Raw genomic sequence first — 19,189 nt, forward strand, 5'->3', positions numbered from 1 at the left:
TAATCAGTCTTCTTTACTAGAATGGGTTTAAGCTTTAGCTATGACACATATACAAATATAGATCTATTTTGAACTGCCTCATTCCAGTGAATAATGCAGTAATACTCAGAATTACATTATATGTCATACATGTTTATTGGTCTTAGAACATATTTCCAAATACATTGCTCCAATTCTCCATTTTATTATTTAGTATTCTCAAATGTGTAATAATCTAAGTGTCATACTTTGGTTTTGTAAAAAAAATTCTCTTAATTGAAAAATTCCATCCATAGAATTATAATAATTTACAATTAAAGATGCTTTTATATTCCTTCCATAGACCCACACCTTAGAATAGTCCTTTAATTTAGCGTTTGAGCCAGTATCTGGCATATAGTAAGCACTTACTGAATGGTTGCTGTTGTTGTTATTATTTTAAGTAGTCTTAGTAAATGCTGTGTGTGTGTTAAGTCGCTTCAGTCATTTCCGACTCTTTGTGATCCTGTGGACTGTAGCCCACCAAATGGGATTTTCCAGGCAAGAATACTGGAATGGATTGCCATGCCCTCCTCCGGGGGATCTTCCTGATCCAGGAATTGAACCCACATCTCTTATGTTTCCTGCACTGGCAGGCAGGTTCCTTAACACTAGCACCACCTGGGAGGCTATAGAGATTTTGTCTATAAAATGTCCAAATCTCACTTCCCAGGGTGGCAAGAATCCCACACTTCCCAGCCCACAATCAGGATGGTGGACCTATTTCTCAAAAACATTACTTTCACTATTTGTTCAAATAGAGCTTTATAATGTAAAGAAAATCAAGATTTTTTATTTCTAGTTTTAATTTTTTTTTTTAAATTTTATTTTATTAGTTGGAGGCTAATTACTTCACAACATTTCTAGTCTTAATTTTGAAATCTGGATTTTCTTTTGATGGTGGAATGAAGTCTGAAAGTTGATGAGGTAATCCAAAACATGGTATTTTTTATAAAGAAAAATACTTTTAATAATTCAGAAATGAAAAGTTTACTGTGAATTGTAAACCTGCCTTCATATGATGAATAAGTCAATTAAAACATCACATTTCAATGATTTTGACTGGAATGATCTTGTATCACTGTGGTAGTGCTGGTTGTCTTATGTTAATTTCAACCGTGACTGGTAGTTCATTCATTCACTTATTCATTTATTCACTCATCCAGTCAGCCAGCCAGCCATTCCACAGATATGTACTGAAAACCTCTTACGCACCAGACACTGTTCCAAACAGAAAAGAAACAACTGTGGACAAAAGAGATTTTAAAAATTAAAAACTCTTAAACCCGTATGAAGCTTACATTCTTGTGGGGGAGGGGGAGAGATAGTTAACAATTTAAATGAATAAGTAAGTCATCTTGTGTACTGGAGGTGTTGCAGTTTTAAAAATGATAATCAGGGAAGGCTGAATTGAGAAAGACATAGTTGAGCAAATATCTGAAAGAAGTGAGAAGGGGAGTCATGTAGTTACTAGAGGATAAGCATTTTAGGCAGAGAGACCAGCAAGTGTAAAAGCTTTGAGGTGGGAGTGTGCCTGGCCTATTAGAGGAACAACAAAGAGGCACTGTGCCTGGAGCTGACTGACTGAGCAAGGGGGAGGGTGGTTGTCAGGGCTAGATCCAGTTTTTTTTTTTGAAGCTTTAAACTAACACAAAACTAAGTATTAAAGGTAATGTTCATTTAGCATGAGAAAACAAATCATTATAAATCTCAATTTTGAAAATCCGTAACATACCATACATATCACAAATTTCAGAAAAATAACAGCTTCATTAATTCACTGCTTGATAAACCTTTATAGTACCTTTCTTTCTCTACTTTTGGTACCCTATTTTTTGATTGCCTCTTTTATGACCATGTTTTGTGCATAACTTTCTATAGAGATACTAGAAAGATAATTCAATTTTTCCTCTAGCACATTAAAATTAGTTTTAAAATTATGATAGCCTAGAATAACTTTGCAACTTCGTGACTTCATAATGTTATGTCAAGATTTAGAGTTGTTAACCTTGGGAAAACTTCTGTCAAGTTTCCTTCATATCCGAACTGTTACAGATGTGCTTAACTATATATGATACTATTGCAAATGGGTTTGTGCTCTGTCAGCACTGGGATCTTAATAAATTTTATATGTTCAATCCTCATGTAAAGAGAAAAATGTATGATAGGCTTGTTATATATAGTATCAAGGATACTCAAGCATTTGATTCTCCTAATACTACTAATGTGAGATAAATTTTGTTTTGACTAGTAGTTAATGAAAAGTAAACCTTCCATGTACAATTTTACATGTGTGATGATGGGAAGAATCCTGCACAGATTAACTTCTGGCTCAGTATTGCGAACTCCTGTTTCTTCCATGATTCACATACTTCCATGTGCTACCAGACACAGTCATATTGCCATATGACCTTGGGCCCTGCACTTTCTTCTTGCCATGCTAGGTAATTCCCCATGGAGACAGAACTAGTCCTACTTTAGGGGTGACCGTCAGTAACTTTATACAGAAGTGACAGTGAATCATATAAATATACTCCGCTAAACACAAACTCTGTACTTTGAACTTGACAGCCTTTTATCCCAGCATTGTCTAGTACAAGGCAAAATGTGATGGGAGGAGATAGAGTGGAGACAATGATCTTAGCCCTTGTGGCTAAAATATTTTAATCTTGCATGTCAAAAAACAAGACAGAGTGAAACAGATTTCTAGTGCTACTCCCAGGATCTTGGGATGAAAAGTGCAAGTGAGGTAAGCTGAAGTTTAAGCTTCATTAGAAGCTCTCTGAGCTTCTCTCTCCTGAGCAAAATTGGACATTTTGTGTGGAGGACAGAGATGAGTCTTGTGGTAGGCAGATTCATGCCCTGCTCCTGCAAAGATAAAGGTGTCCATGTCCTAATCCTTGGAACTTGTGAACATGTGACCTTACATGGTAGAAGACACTTTGCAGATGTGATGGAGTTAAGGATCTTAAGATGGGACGATTATCCTAGATTATAAGAGTGGGCTCATTGTAATCAAAAGGGTTTCTTATAAGAGGGATGCAGAAGTCAGATGAGGTGATGTAATAATGAAAGCAGAAGTCAGAGTGATGCATGCATGACCAAGGAATTCAGGCAGCCTCTAGAGACTAGAAAAGGCAAAGAACAGACTCTGTCCTAGAGCCTCCAGAAGGGACTCAATCTTGATCAAACAGCTTAATTTTATCCCTGTGAGATCCATTTTCAATCTTCTGACTTCCATAGTAATAAGACAATACATTGGTACTGTTTTAAACAGCTATATTTGTGGTTATTTCCTAGAGCAGCAATTGGAAACTACTGCAGTTCTGGAACTGTCACTCTGTTCTGTTGAAAATAGATGAAAGGGTAGGAGTGAGGAGACCCAAGGGGAGGCTATTACCACAACCAGGAGGAGAGGTGAGGTGGCTTGGACCAGAGTGTGGGCACAGAGGAGCGGAGAAGTGGGCAGACTTCTTTTGTGCTCAAAGTTCTGACTCTCTTTCATCTCCTTTAAAATGTATTTTATTTGGCTGCTTCATGAATAGGTTAAGAAATTAAGCCTCCTGTGTTTTTCTTTTCATCTTTTCAATTGGTTCAATATTCTGCTAGAAGGTACAGCTGAGGAGGAACTGTAGATGTCTTCTTGCAAAGTCCATATTTCACCACATCTCAGGTGGCAGACCACCTCCACCAAATGCCTTCTCTTTTTAGTAAATGACTGTGACTCAACTTGGACAAGGTCCAACCTACCACACTCCATAGTTTGTATTCACCTAAGTTCCCTTCAGAGCTTCCCAGCATAGGTGGGAATGACTTTGACCCCCACCTGGACTTGACTTTCCTTTACTCTGCTTTTTGAGGCCCTCTAGACCTGTCTTCCACTTCCTTGCTGTGCACATTTACATGACCTTTGAACATGATGGCTGGCTTACTTATTTTTCCTTCACTGTCTAGAATAGAGCCTTTACTTAATATTTACTGAACTCCTTTGAGTTCAGTAAATATTTCTGCAATAAATCACTTAGTCTTGGCTCCAGCAGATTTTATTTGCCACATGATTTCAGAAATTAAGGCTCAGAAACCAGTAAGAACTAAAGAAACTCAATTTATAACCCTACACATCTCAAAATGACAAACAAGCTTTGAGAAACACAGCTTCCTGTGTAAGCCCTGGGGTATGAAGCAGATAAGAGCCCTCCTCAGGTTTCCTTCTCACATCTCTGTCTTTCCCACATGGGGTTCTTTCCTCTCACTTTGTGACAGGTGGCTTGATTTCCCTTGAATAGCTGGACTGTGTCTCACAAAGAGAAATTAAATGTCCTTCAGCTTTTTCTAGGCTTTTGTGATCCTTGGGGTAGATTCTGATTTTTTTTTTTTTCATTTTGAATGAATAGGCTGTGGGAAAATATAGCTATTTTTTATCTGTATAGAAAAAATTCTGATCCTGGCATAGTTCATAGCAATATAGTTTTTGCTGTAGATAATCAAATTGTAAGAGAATGTAGATAAAAATCCAGTTTTCTAACATTATATCCATAAGAAAAAGGTTGGTAAGGAAACAAGTTTTGGACAGGGGTTTGGAAAAGCCTCTAGTGAGAGGTCAGTCAGGTTCTCTGGGGGAGGGGGTTGGTGCTTCACTGTGAAGCAGAGAAGGCTAGAAGCAATGAAATGTAAGGAGTCACAGGGCCCCAGGTTTGATTGGGATGGAGTCTGTGTTTTGAAGTACGTTCTGGAGTATCACTTTGAAAAAAAATCTTTTGGCTGTGCCCCAGGGCATGTGGGATCTTAGTTCCCCGATTGAACCCACACCCCTGCATTGGCAGCAGGAAGCCTTAATCACTGAACCACCAGGAAAGTCCCCTGGAGTATCACTTTTGTTGAGAGAGGTCTCGTCTTCCTGTCCTTGACCTCTGGACACAGGCGTGGACCCATTCATGTGTGCAGGTCCCTCGTCATTTCTGCTTGGCACCACCCACCGTCTCCTTAGAATCTCTTCCAAGCTCCTTTTACGTTCAGTGTTTGAAATCGGATTCTGTTACATAATTGTGCTAGGCCTTTATTTTTCTCACTTGTAAAGTGGTGTTAATAATAACGAGTACCTAATAGGATTGTTGTGAGGGTTAATGCATGTGAAATGCTTCATAGAGCATCTAACTTTTAAGGAGTGCTCAGTACACGTTAGCTGTTATTCTTTTCACTGTATTACAGTGAAGTCTTAAATCTCCAGTTGTGAATCTGTACTTACAGAAGAAAACCACACGGTAAGGGCTCATGGGAAGATTCTGTCGATTTAACTTGTAATGCGTATAGTAAAATTCATGTATGCTTGAAAAGAAGTGATTAGTAAAATATTTTTATATTTCTTTGTGAAGCTGTAGTAAGTCATGAGAGGAACAAAACTCAATAAATCAAGTTTTCCAAATATCTGGACCTGATAAGCAAATTGGCTCAATCCAGAGGAAAACAATCCCAAGGCCCTTTAGCATTTGTTGACTCCCCTAACTTTGTTTCCAAGCTCTTTTGTGAGCACAAGAATTTAAAAAAAATATCATGGAAAGATTTTTTTTTTTTGCCTTGATTCTCCCTTTAGTTTGCTTTTTAGATGTCAACAAATCCTCACAGATGCAGGTCACCACTGAGTTTCAGTAGAAAACCCTGATTCGGGACACACATTTTTCAATTGTATCGGAATGTGCTCTTGGAGTCAAATCAGGAAATCTTGAAGACTGGGGAACTCTTTTTTTTTTTTTTTTTTTTTTGTCTTTAAAACCTTGCCCTGCTCATTGTTCTTTCCTCATGTCTTTAATGAATTACTTTGGCTCCCAACCACACAGCCCAGATTGTGAAGAATGAAAGAACATTAAGAAGGGAAAAAGCTTAAGTTATTAATTTGGCTTGAGGGAATTTTTGCCCAACCCAAAATCCTACAACCCTTAAACCTCAAGTGACACTCCATGTTTGGAGACATTCTTCAACTTCTGGACTGGGACCAGCGTTCATGAGGAAATATTAGTCTGTGCTATCAGGATTTTACAGGGACACCCCCACATTCTCCATGGTGCTTCCTCATTTTATGGTTTAGGGGAGCTAAAGTCAACTGCCTAGAGACTGTCCTCTAAGCTGCTTTTGGTGAAGGACAAAATGCTCTGGAGTTAAATGAAGAAAGACAGTGTGCTCATTAATTATGGTCTCATAGCTGCTGTGATCACTCATGGGCCCAATGGAAAGCTCCTAAATCTTCCCCTTACTCTTAGTCTTGTTAACAGAATTGCTACATTGACTAACTAGTTTTAAACACTAAGGCACACTGACATTGTTTGGAGACAATATGCATTGTTCAGAGACAAACTCATCAAAAAAAAAAAATGTTTAAGTGACCTGTCTTCTCTTGCCTCCTGCAAGTTGAAGCTGGATAATGTGTAATTTATTATGTTATGAGAGAGAAGAGCCCAGATTAGGAAGTGGGTGTTGCCTTCAATAACCTAGCATAGAATCAATGGGTATTTGCCAATTTTCTACTGAAAATTTTCAGAAAATTACTTCAGACCTTTTTCAGTTATAGTAATAATAGTGACATTGACTATATGAACTTAGGTGATTTCCTCTTTTTCACCTCTTGTTATTTTTTTCATTAAAAAGGCATTTTTGAGTATTTTTCTGTTTATAAAGTGCTTTGCAAACATTTTATCACTAAATGATGGCACCATAATGTGACATTCTATTACTGAGGAAGCACAGGTAAGGAGCATTTCCTGAGTTAAAAGTGCTCACACAGATGATCTGGTGGAAGGAGATCTCAAATCTCTTGCTTCACTATCTTGACTTATTCTTCTGAGGGCTCCTTCATTAAACTCATTTAAAAATTATTTGTTTGGCTGCACTGGGTCATAGTTGTGGCATGCAGGATCTTTACTTGTAGCATGTGCGGTCCAATTCCCCCACTAGGAATTGAACCTGGGCCCCATGCATTGGAAGCGTGGAGTCTTAGCCACTAGACCGTGAAGGAAGTCCCCATTATCAACCTCATATTTATGAGTCTAAAACCTCTTGCTAACATGAGGACAGCATTGTGCCTACAATTAAAAATTTCCAGCAAAGTAGTCTTACGTCCCTCCCATCTTTTCAACTTATGTCTTAGTGATCTGACAACACTTTTGGGTTTTTCTAGATGCATCTCCTCCTTCCATAAGGAAAGGCAAGCATACATAATACATAAATGGATATGGTTTTATTGTCTGCAACCAAGTCAAACAAACTGTCAGCCCTATAAGAAAATTATTTCAGGGAGGGAGGGGGTTCCTCCAGGTCATATTTTGAAACTCAGGTTACTCTTTTTAATAAATATCCCCTAATATTTAACTGATTTATAATCATTTCATAAAATAGATGGGGTAGCCTCATTTAGTTATCTTCTCTATGTAACAGGAAGCACATGGCTCAAAGATAAGCTTTCCATGATATTTTGTTTGATTGAGGCAGACACATTATTTTGGCCTTGCTGAGATTTGAAGAGTGAAGTCTGTTTCCAGCACCCTGTATGAAGAAGGACTTTGAGGGTTTAATGACCTCTTTGCCTCTCTTCTGGAGCAGATTAAAAACAATGTCTAAGATAAATTTGCTTCTGCTAATGGCTATTGTCTTGCCCACTGAAATGGTGAAGGATGGCTTCCTATCCAAGCACATGTCTTTGGTAGGCTCCTCAGCTGTCACAAAAGAATGTTAACACTGTTACCAGCTTGCTCTTCTGCCTTATACATCTATACTTAGCTAGCAACACAGAGTAGCAGCTTTCCAGGTATTTTCTAGGAAGTTCAGTCTCAACCTTATAGTCATTTAGTGTTCAGCACAAGTGCAGTCGACAGGAATAATTTTTTAAATCTATAAAAATGTTTTATTATAGAATAGTAATATATTTCTCTTTATACAAATGCAGTAATAAAATGAAAATTTTAAGTTCTTTTTATGGTGAAAGGGGCCAACCACAGTCATCATATGACCTTGCATGTTTTTTTCGCTTTCTCCATGGTTGTCTGCTTGGCCATATGTAAGTATAGCTAGGACCTGGTGGGGGGGAGGGTTAACATCCCCTGGGGCAACAAGGTGGGGGATTAGGGTCAGGTAAACACTTTTGAGAGGCATTTTTATAATTTTCCTTGAAGAATCAAGTCTCTGTTTCCCCTCTCTCACATCTTCACATACTTTGTAAAGCATGTTTATATACATTTTTCTTCATCTCTTTCTTGAAATCAGTTTCTTACTTTATAGGTTTAAGGAACAGAAGTGAAGACTCTTGACTTTGTACTTCACCAGCTGCTGCTGCTGCTAAGTTGCTTCAGTCGTGTCCGACTCTGTGCAACCCCATAGATGGCAGCCCCACCAGGCTCCCCTGTCCCTGGGATTCTCCAGGCAAGAATACTGGAGTGGGTCGCCATTTCCTTCTCCAATGAGATGAAAGTGAAAAGTGAAAGCGAAGTCGCTCAGTCATGTCTGACTCCTAACGATCCCATGGACTGCAGCCTACTAGGCCTCTCCGTCCATGGGATTTTCCAGGCAAGAGTACTGGAGTGGGTTGCCATTGCCTTCTCCGGTACTTCACTAGAGAGAAATAATAATTAAGATGATTGCTCAAAGGACATGAAGTTCATTTGCTCATTTAAATATCTTAAAATACATTTTTGAACTTCATCAGTTCAGCAGAGAACTGATGTTGGGTCTTAGAAACTACAGAATGTTGGGCCTACAGAAACTCTTGTTGGGCCCTTGGAATTGTATTTGAGATATCCCTAGGCTTTTTATAAAACACAGTTCTAAAAATCTCACTTTATGTTATTTTCAAAAAACCAATTTATTTATGTTTGATTGTTCTGGGTCTTTGTTGTTGCATGGGCGTTTCTCTAGTTGCTGCTAGTGGGGGCTACTCTAGTTGTGGTGTGTGGGCTTCTCCTTGCAGTGGCTTCTTCTGTTGTGGAGCACGGTCTCTAGGGCATGCAGACTTCAGTAGTTGTGGTTCCCAGGTTCTAGAGTGCAGGCTCAATAGTTGTGGCGCCCAGATTTAGCTGCTCCACCGCATGTGGGGTCTTCCTGAATCAAGGATCAAATCCGTGTTTCCTGTAATGGTAGGTGGATTCTTTACCACTGAGCCACCAGGGAAGTCCTCACTTTATGTTCTTTATATCAAACAATGACTACTTTATGAGGAGTTCTTAGAGAAATTATTGTTTTAGCCAACAGCTAATACATAATGTACTTTCCCAAAGAAATTGGTTTATTTTACCTTTTAAGGTCTTCCCTGTAACTCAAATGTAAGAATCTTGCCTGCAGTGCAGGAGACCCGGGTTTGATCTGTGGGTTGGGAAGATCCTCTGGAAAAGGGAATGGCAGTCCACTCCAGTATTCTTGCCTGGAGAATCCCATGGACAGAGGAGCCTGGAGGTCTACAGTTCATGGGATCACAAAGAGTCGGACATGACTGAGCAACTAACACTACTACTACTAGACATGCCTTCCTTTTTCTGTAGAATTGTTGGTCCACCTGGAACAGATGTGTGGGTCATCATGTCAGGCATTTTTATTTTCATTATGGACTCTAGCTGATCATCATCCTTCTATTTTTTCCTCCACTCAACTTTACTTTCAATACTTACACCCGTCTTCTTCTTCTTGTACATTCTTGGGTAGTTATTTTGGAGACATCTTATGTGTAAACGCTCTTGCATATTTAAAGATGTTTTTATTGCCCCTTCATGATTGATTATTTTACTGGGTATAGAATTTTAAGTTCAAAATATTTTCCTTAAGACTGGAAGGCGTCACTCCTGTGTTTTCTATTATTCTTGTTGCCGGTGAGAAATTTCATGTTGGTCTAATTCTCATAACTCTGGGGCTACCCATTTTTTTCCTTGTGGAGGAAGACTTCTTTCTGGAGGAAAACTTCTTTCCTTCTGGGAGTTTTTAATGTTTTATCTTTGTTTTTATAATTCAAAATTTTATGAATATTTGTAGGTTCATTTTCATTCATTCTGATTGGCACTTGATGACCCTTTTGCTTTGAAGAGTTGCCTTATTCTTGTGCAGAAAAATTTTCTTCTATTTATTTCCTTCCATCGTTTATGTTTTTTCTCCCAAGTGTTTTTATTTTCACATTTCGTTTTTGTCATTTTTGTATATATTTTAAGAGATTTCTTCAGTCTTGGTTTTCATTCTGTCTTTCCTATTATACAGTTTGTGCATTAAGTGCTTTTAATTTCCAAGAGCTTTTATCTTATCCTATATTTTCTTTGTTCCTATTAGCTTGCTCTGTTTCATGGGTGCAATGTCTTCCTGAACATCTTCAAGTTACTAATTAGAATTAAAAACAAAAACAACCCCCTTCCGCCACCTGTTTTCAGCATTCTCTCTTCCCCTTGGAATCTTCTGTTTTGTGTTCTTGGTTTTTCTCAGATGTCTTACGTGACTTACGGTTGCTGGTTTGTATTTACAAATGAAGGACTAGATGGATTAATGTGGTTTCAAAGTCTTTTTCCTGCCAGGCTTCTCCTTTAAATAGGAGGTCCAGTGATAGAGTCAGCTCACAGAGAAGTTTTCCCGTGTGTCTTAGTCTGTTCTGTTTGCTATAACAGGATACATGGACTGGGTGGCTTGTAAACAACATAAATTTATTTCTCACAGTTCTTGGTGCTGGGAAGTCTAGGATCAAGGTGTTGGCAGATTTGGGGGCTGATGAGAGCATGCTTCCTAGTTCATAGATAGTTGTCTTCTTGCTGTGTCTTCACATAATGGAAGGGGCAAAGGAACTCTCTAGGGCCTCTTCTAAAAAAAAAACAACAAAAAACCTTTTATTGGTAGTTGATTTACAATGCTATGTTAGTTTCAGATGTACAGCACAGTGAATCAGCTGTATATATATATATACATATATATACACACACACACACACACACATATCCACTCTTTTCTTTTTGGATTCTTTCCCATACAGGCCATTACAGAGTGTGGAATAGAGTTCCTTGTGCTGTACAGTAGGTTATTAGCTATCTATCTTATATATATATATATATATATATATTAGTGTGTATATGTCAATCCCAAACTTGTAATTTATTCCCCCTTCCTTTACCTCTTGGTGACCATAGTTGGTTTTCTACATCTGTGACTGTACTTCTGTTTTGTAGATAAGTTCATATGTACCCTTTTTTAAGATTCCACATATAAACAATCTATGATATTTGTCTTTCTGTGCCTGACTTCATTCAGTATGACAATCTCTAGGTTCATCCATGTTGCTGCAAATGGCATTATTTTGTTTGTTTTTATGACTGAGTAATATTCCATTGTATATATGTACCACATCTTTATTCCTGTCGATAACAATTTAGGTTGCTTCCATGTCCTGACTATTGTAAATAGTGCTGCAAGGAAGAATGGAGTGAATGTATCTTTTTGAATTATAGTTTTCTCCAGGTATATGCCTAGGAGTAGGATTGCCGGATCATATGGTAGATCAATTTTTAGTTTTTAAGGGACATCCATACTGTTCTTCATAGTGGCTGCATCAATTTACATTCTTACTAACAGTGTAGGAGGATTCAGTGGGGCCTCTTTTTATAAGGGCACTAATCCCATTTGTGGAGGCTCCACCCTCATGACCTAATTACCTTCCAAAGGCTTTCAAATATTACATCAGGGATTAAGGCTCAACATTTGAATTTGAGAAGAGCAGAGATAATCAGTCTATAGTGTTGTGGTATAGTCAGGCAATCTGACAAATCCCACAATTACCCCAGGAAGGCAGGTTTTACTAGGGCTTAAGTCAGCTGTAGGTGCTGTGGAGGTTTGCAGCTGCTTCTCTCTTAGGCCTGAACACCCACCCTTGGTTTCCTCCCTCAGCATGTTGCCTGCTCTCTTCAATGTGTGAGGGAAGGGTGTGTAAGAGGGCCCAACTGGCTCAATTACAATTTAATTATTTTGGTAATGCTCCAAAACTAAGGGTATCAGATAGCTTATGTTCCAAACTGGGACACTTAAAAAATTATTTATTATTTATTTGGCTGTATCAGGTCTTAGTTACAGCATATGGGGTCTTCATTGTGGTATGTGGAATCTTTTCTTGAGGCAAGTGGGCTTCTCTCTTGTTGTGGCACATGGACTTAGTTGCACTGTGGTGTATGGAACATTAGTTCCCTGATTAGGAGTCAACCCTATGTCCCCTGCATTGGAAGGCAGATTCTTAACCACTGGACCACTAGGGAAATATTCCCAAACTGGGACACTTCTTAGAGTAAAAGGCTATCCTATTAATCATTTTGCCAAGCTAATAGGCATAACTACAGCACACTCTCAATCTTTATATTTATTGGCTGAATTTGGAACTTGTATGGAGCACCATTGTGAAAAACTGCTCTTCTAATTCTTTTGGCTAGCATTGTTCCCATCTTTTTATTTTTTGGGGCAAATTGATTCCACCTGATTTCTATTTTATTTTCTAGACTGTCTTTAAAATATATGAGCCTCTATTAACTCACATTCTTATTTTCTAATACGGTTATGTTTTTATTCTTTAGAAAAATATTTTCTGTCATTTCAGTGGGACCTGAAAGGAAAGGGAAGTAGAAGGATATGCTATCTCGAACTGTGAGCTCTTTCATTTCACTGTGAACATATGCTAGCTTACTGTATTTTATAATCCATGTGTATCACTTTGCTTCTTTTTGGAACCAGACACATTTAGTGACACCAGTTGTGCAGGAATAAGCTTACCTTGGTAAATGATAAATCCCTTGGTGACCACTTTACTTTTATTACTCTCCCATCTCGAAGGATGCCTATGAAATGGCAGGCATTAAGTCATTGAACCTCTGAGCAGTTCTCAGTGGGCATTGTTTATGGGGAATTTGGTCTTGGCTTCCTCTTCTTGGCAGGATGTGACTTATTGCCAACAGGGATTTATATCCCCTCACATACTGTTGTAGTACATGAAAGAATGTCAATTCCTACAAAGACAATTCAGGCCTAGCATAAAAAGGTAAAAGGCAGAAAACTAGGAATTTAGATCCCAAACCAGAATTTTGCAGGTCTTAAGGAATGGATGGAAAATCTGCCAGAATTTTTTTTCATGAAGACTCAGTTCAGAAAGAAAATGCTTACTGAAAGTATAGAAGTAAAGATGAAGACTTAATAAGATGAATTTAAAAGTAAATAGGGACTTCCCACGTGGCACAGTGGTAAAGACTTTGCCTGTCAATTCAGGAGACTCTAGAGATGCAGGTTTGATCCCTGGATTGGGAAGACCCCCTGGAAAAGGAAATGGCAACCCACTCCAGTATTTTTGCCAGGAAAACTCCATGGACAGAGGAGCCTGGCCTGCTACAGCCCAGGGGGGTCACAAAGAGTTGGACATGACTGAGCTACCAAGTGAGCACACGGATGTAAATAGAAGAGAGGACCTCCTGGCTCTAACAAAGTCTCAAGGGGCAAGAGCAGTGTGAACACTAGGAGAGGACCCAGAATTTCCCAGCACAGAAATTACGCCTTTGTCCACTTTGGGAAATGACTATTTTCAGTCCTTGGGGAGGTAGTTTCATGGAGATACTGGATAGGAATCAAGATTCTGATATTTAGAGTAAGCAAAACTAGACACAGAACTATCGAATTCTGTGCTTGGATGCGCTTCATATAAATGCGTAATTTAAAAATGATCATCCTTACGGGAAATCTGGAAAACGAAACAAAACAAAAAAAAATGATCATCAACTGAATGTATATGATCTAAACTAAAGCCAATTAATATGAGCACATTTGATTTTTTAATGCTTTACTTTATACTGATGTATAGCTAATTAAAAATGTTGTGAAAGTTTCAAGTGGACACCAAAGGGACTCAGCCATACATATACATGTATCCATTCTCCCCCAAATCCCCCTCCCATCCAGGCTGCCATACAACACTGAGCAGAGTAGCACATCTGATTTTTAACTTACAGCTAATCTGGAAATCACATACAGGATGCCGGTGGGCCAATAACATCCGTTGTTTTCCTGTCAGCAGTTTTACTATGCCTGGGTCGATGTGGGGATTAATAAAAACATCATCTAGCTTTTTAAGTTTTTAAGTCTCCTTAGCCTCCAAAACTTCATTTTCGGCTTTGATATTTTTGCTCTTTGTTAGAGAATCAGCAGGAAAGAGAGGATGATGCTTTTACAGTCAGAGTTTGAAATCTTTCTTTCAGAGGGCAGTTGTTTGAGAGGTTGCTTCCTGGCGGGTTCTCAATTTCAGAGTTATACTCAGGGAACTGACTTTTTTCAATGGTAAAGAAGGAAGTCATGTAGGTGGCTATCAAACAGATAATAAACACTCTACAAATGCTAGGAGTCCAATCATAACCAAAGACAGGGTATTGTTTGTCAGGAGCAGTCCTTAGAGGTGAACTTCATACCTGAAAGCTGAGCCACACAGGGGCTGTAGAGACATTTAGATTCCTCTTAGACTTTTGGGAAATAGGAATCAGTTCTTATAAATCACAGTGCCTGGCATATAGGGTACAGGTGGTAAGTCATGTTCCTACCTTCCTTCTTTCCATGTTCATCTCCCTTATCTTTATCTTCCTTCTTAGCGCCTCCTCTTTGTTTCTCTCTTGCTGTTCCTTTCTTCATCCGGAATATGTGCCTGCAAGTTACTTCTCCTCTCTAGTCACCTTTATCTCTGTGGTTGTGTAAAACTACTCCTGTAGTTTACTCAAACAAGTGTCCATTGAGTTGGTGATGCCATCCAACCATCTCATCCTCTGTCGTCCCCTTCTCCTCCTGCCTTCAATCTTTCCCAGCATCAGGGTCTTTTCCAATGAGTCAACTCTTCGCATGAGGTGGCCAAAGTCTTGGAGTTTCAGCTTCAGCGTCAGTCCTTCCAATGAACATTCAGGGCTGATTTCCTTTAGGATGGACCGGTTGGATCTCCTTGCAGTCCAAGAGACTCTCAAGAGTCTTTTCCAACACCACAGTTCAAAAGCATCAATTCTTTGGTGCTCAGCTTTCTTTATAGTTCAACTCTCACATCATACATGACTACTGAAAAAACCATAGTTTTGACTAGATGGACCTTTTTTGGCAAAGTAATGTCTCTGCTTTTTAATATGCTGTCTAGGCTGGTCATAACTTTTCCTCCCAGGAGCAAGCGTCTTTTAATTTCATGGCTGCAGTCGCCATCTACAGTGATTTTAAGTGAAGTGAAGTGAAGTCGCTCAGTTGTGTCCAACTCTTCGCGACCCCATGGACTGCAGCCTCCCAGGCTCCTCTGTCCATGGGATTTTCCAGGCAAGAATACTGTAGTGGGTTGCCATTTCCTTCTCCAGGGGATCTTCCTGACTCAGGGATTGAACCTGGGTCTCCCGCATTGCAGGCAGATGCTTTACCCTCAAAGCCACCAGGGAAGCTCATTTTGGATTTTGCAGCCCCCCCAAATGATGTCTCTCACTGTTTCCATTGTTTCCCCATCTATTTGCCATGAAGTGATGGGACCAGATACCATGATCTTAGTTTTTTGAATGTTGAGTTTTAAGCCAACTTTTTTACTTTCCTCTTTCACTTTCATCAAGTTCTTCACTTTCTGCCATAAGGGTGGTGTCATCTGCATTTCTGAGGTTACTGATAGTTCTCCCAGCAATCTTGATTTCAGCTTGTGCTTTATCCAGTCCAGCATTTCTCATGATGTACTCTGCATGTAAGTTAAATAAACAGGGTGACAATATATAGCCGTGATGTACTCCTTTCCCAATTTGGAACCAGTCTATTGTTCCATGTCCAGTTCTAACTGTTGCTTCCTGACCTGCTTACAGATTTCTCAGGAGGCAGGTAAGGTGGTCTGGTATTCCCATCTCTTTAAGAATTTCCCACAGTTTGTTGTGATCTACACAGTCAAAGGCTTTTTTTGCCCTTCACAAATTTTAATTTCTGCAATATGATAATCTCTGGGTTTGTGGTCCTATTATTTTGTTATTTGTACTTGCTTTCTGGTGATACAGAGATGTCCCCTGGCAGTAGACAGAAAAATTGGGCCCCAGAGAAGGGATAAGCTCGTTTCTGAAGATCCTGGTGAGCTTGAGTGAGGTACAGAGAGAATGCAAAGACTGTGTCCCTCAGCATCTATTCCCTGGGAGCCTCTGTATAGTCCCCTGTAAGAGTGCCAGACCAGCAGCCTGCCCCACAGGCCCAAGGTTTTAGACATGGAAGTAGTTCTCTTTCTCAGAAAGACTGGAAATGTGTTTTAGTCAGCTGTCTGTGCAGTGCCCTGAGGATGGTAGTCTGCCAAGAACAGAATCTTTGATTTTTATAGTCCCATAGGATCCAGGAACGCAAGGCTGTGGCTTTCAGAGCCAGGTGGCCAAGGAGTGTTCCCTGGGTGGCAGCTGTAAAAAACTGGGTCATCAGATGTAGAAACTGGGGCACCAGGTGTGTTTGGACATCCCCTCTAGGGGATCTTAGAACTCTGGAGTGTGGCAGAGGTGGAGTGCGAAGATAGCACCTGTTGGAAGATAAAAAGGGAAAAGAGAAATAGGAAAAAAAAAAAAAGATAAGGAGAAAAAGAAAAAGAATAAAGGAAGAAATAAAAGATGGCACCCATCTGCATTAGCAAGGCAGAGGGAGAGAAGGGAAATTGTACCCACCAACCACCATTTCTGGGGAGTATGCCAGAGGCCCCTGCCCCTAAGACCAATGTTTTAAAATTATCAAGTGAGTCTTTTTCTGGTGCTTTTCAAAAGGCTGCTTCTGTGCTGGGCCCTGGCGGGCGGTGGGAGGGGGGGCTGGTGAGTCTGCCTGTAGGCACTTTAAAGAGCTGTGCTTCAGTTTGCCATAGTCCTGCCCTGTTGGTCTTTGAAGCAGATGCTATGGAGGCTGTCTCTCTGGTACCCATGTGGAAAGTTGGGGTATGAACCCTTCACTTCTCAGGTTGAAGCTCTGGGTTTTGAGTTCCCTCCTCCTTTGTGTGGGGATGAGATTTAGAGTGAGATTGTGTCTCCGCCTTTCCTACCTGCTTTGATTGGTTTCCCTCTTGTTTGCCTGATGTGAAGGGCATCTCTCAGCTAGTCTTTAGGTGTTTTTTGGAGGAACTTGTTCCAGGTATAGCTGTTGATTTGGTGTGTCTGTGGGAGGAGAGAACTTCAAGATCTTCATAAGTTGCTACCTTGAGCTGGAATTCTGCATTTGCTTTCCGAAGAGATTTTGTTTTTTTGGCCATTTTGAGCTAAGGGCCGGTCTCAGTCTCCTGAAGATGTTAAGTTCCTCTCACTATGCATGGGTTGTTTAGAAATTTTACCATTGACTCCATAACCATAAGGTCAGTGACCTCACTGGCCACTTCAGTATGGTTTTGTTTGGCTATTATGTCTTATAATTCTATAGCAAAACAAAATTTCCTTTCCAATGTGGCATTTGACATAGCTTCTTCTTTTTTAGAAACTACTTGAAGTTAACAGAAAGGGTCTTTATGGAGTGAAAGGGATATAGAAATTGGCGACACATACTGTTTTGCTTTATGGCTGGCATTATTAGAAAGACAATGAAAAACACTTCAGCTTTCCATTTGGGGACTTTTCCGATGCATGTTCCAACATTTAGGCTGGAAAAAAACCAATGCCCTTCAAATTTCAAAAGAAAGAATTCTTGCAACCTTGATGACAATCAAAGTAACCTATGTGATGTTAGTTTAATGAGTTGTATGTTTCTTTTGGTTGAAAATTTAATTTCTTACCTGATTTCTCTTTCTCTTTAGAAGTGGAACGGATAGTAAAAGCCAATGACCGTGAATATAATGAGCAGTTCCTGTACAAAGTGAGTAAAATACATATCGCGCACACAAACTGGGGTGGGTCTTATCTTAAGATAGTAGGATTCATACCTTCTAGAACTTTGAGTTCAATAAAAACTTTGTTGGCCCATTTTAATAGCAAGGTGCCATACATTTCAGATTTTTAAAAATAAATTTAGATTTTAGTAATGTTTATACTCTTATTTTTTTACACATTAAGAGTGATTGGTATTCACATTGGTATGGGAATAAGATCTTCTTAAGAATGATGCTTAGTTTATTCTGGTGCCCATTGGGCACTTAAATAATGTAAGAATACTATGAAAACAGGCCTCTATGGTAGTACTTTGTGATAGAAGTGGTAATAGTGGCTGATGGGGGATGAATAACATTTGGGGATTTTCTTTAAACAACTCAGGCTGAGTGTGGAAAAGTATATGTAAGAGAAAGTTCGCCAAGCCGAATGATTGTATTTATCAAGTGAGCAGTGAGAATGATTATTTAAAATGTGTGAGCTTTAAGCTTGTACTGAACTACTTTAAAAAAATTATTTATTGAGCACACAGGATCTTTGTTGCATCATGCAGTATCTTTTGTTGAGGTGCACAGACTCTCGAGTTGTGGTGCTCAGGCTCAGTAATTGCCCCAAGGCATGTGGAATCTTAATTCCCTGACTAGGAATCCAACCTGTGTCCCCTGCATTACCAGGTGGATTCTTAGCTACTGGACCACCAGGGAAGTCCCTGAAGTACTTTTTTGTTTTAACTAAGTTTTTTTTCATTTACATAAGAAGTATTTATTGAACATCTACTAAGTGACTGGCACTATTCTAGAAACTTGGGATACACTGATGAGCACCGTGAATTATGTCATGCTGCTGCTGCTAAGTCGCTTCAGTCGTGTCCGACCGTCATTAAAATCTCCTCATCTTTCCTTGACTCAACTTAAGTTGCTACATGATCTTTTAAGATAAGTTCTAAGAAAGATAATTGGTAGAATTGATGCTGCAGTTGACATGCAGCCTATAAGACCTGGTATGATTGAGTTACTAGCACATTAACCAGAGTCTGAATTCACAGAGGGGTTTGATGACTATTAAGACATAGCAATGTGAGTTTCATGGGACAAACTTTAGCAGTGTCCATCCAGGAACTAGCTAGAGGAGAGAGAATTTTGGCCAATGGATTATTTTTAGTATTTGGTTCCTTTTGGGAGGTCTTTTCCATTTGTGTAGATGAAAGCATTGGACTGCTCTAGTTCAATACCAGTAGAGGTAGCTAACCACTTCTCTTTTCTCTTGCTGTGCTAATCACGTAAATTTGTGATTATAACTTGGTGTAACTGTCTCTACAGGGAGTCAGCACACTGCCTCTA

At 39.4% G+C, this 19,189-nt stretch overlaps 1 protein-coding gene across 4 annotated transcripts in view; it reads left to right on the forward strand.

Annotated features, from left to right (window-relative positions):
* Positions 1-19,189, forward strand: part of ATP8B4 (ATPase phospholipid transporting 8B4 (putative)) — a 261,581-nt gene that overhangs the window by 22,595 nt on the left and 219,797 nt on the right. For all 4 annotated transcript variants that reach the window (XM_065941225.1, XM_065941224.1, XM_065941227.1 and 1 more), the window contains exon 3: positions 17,780-17,838. In XM_065941225.1, coding sequence (XP_065797297.1) covers positions 17,780-17,838 — 59 coding nt within the window. The remainder of the gene's footprint in view (positions 1-17,779; positions 17,839-19,189) is intronic.

This window comes from Muntiacus reevesi, chromosome 7 (genome assembly GCF_963930625.1).
Source record: "Muntiacus reevesi chromosome 7, mMunRee1.1, whole genome shotgun sequence".
NCBI lineage: Eukaryota > Metazoa > Chordata > Mammalia > Artiodactyla > Cervidae > Muntiacus > Muntiacus reevesi.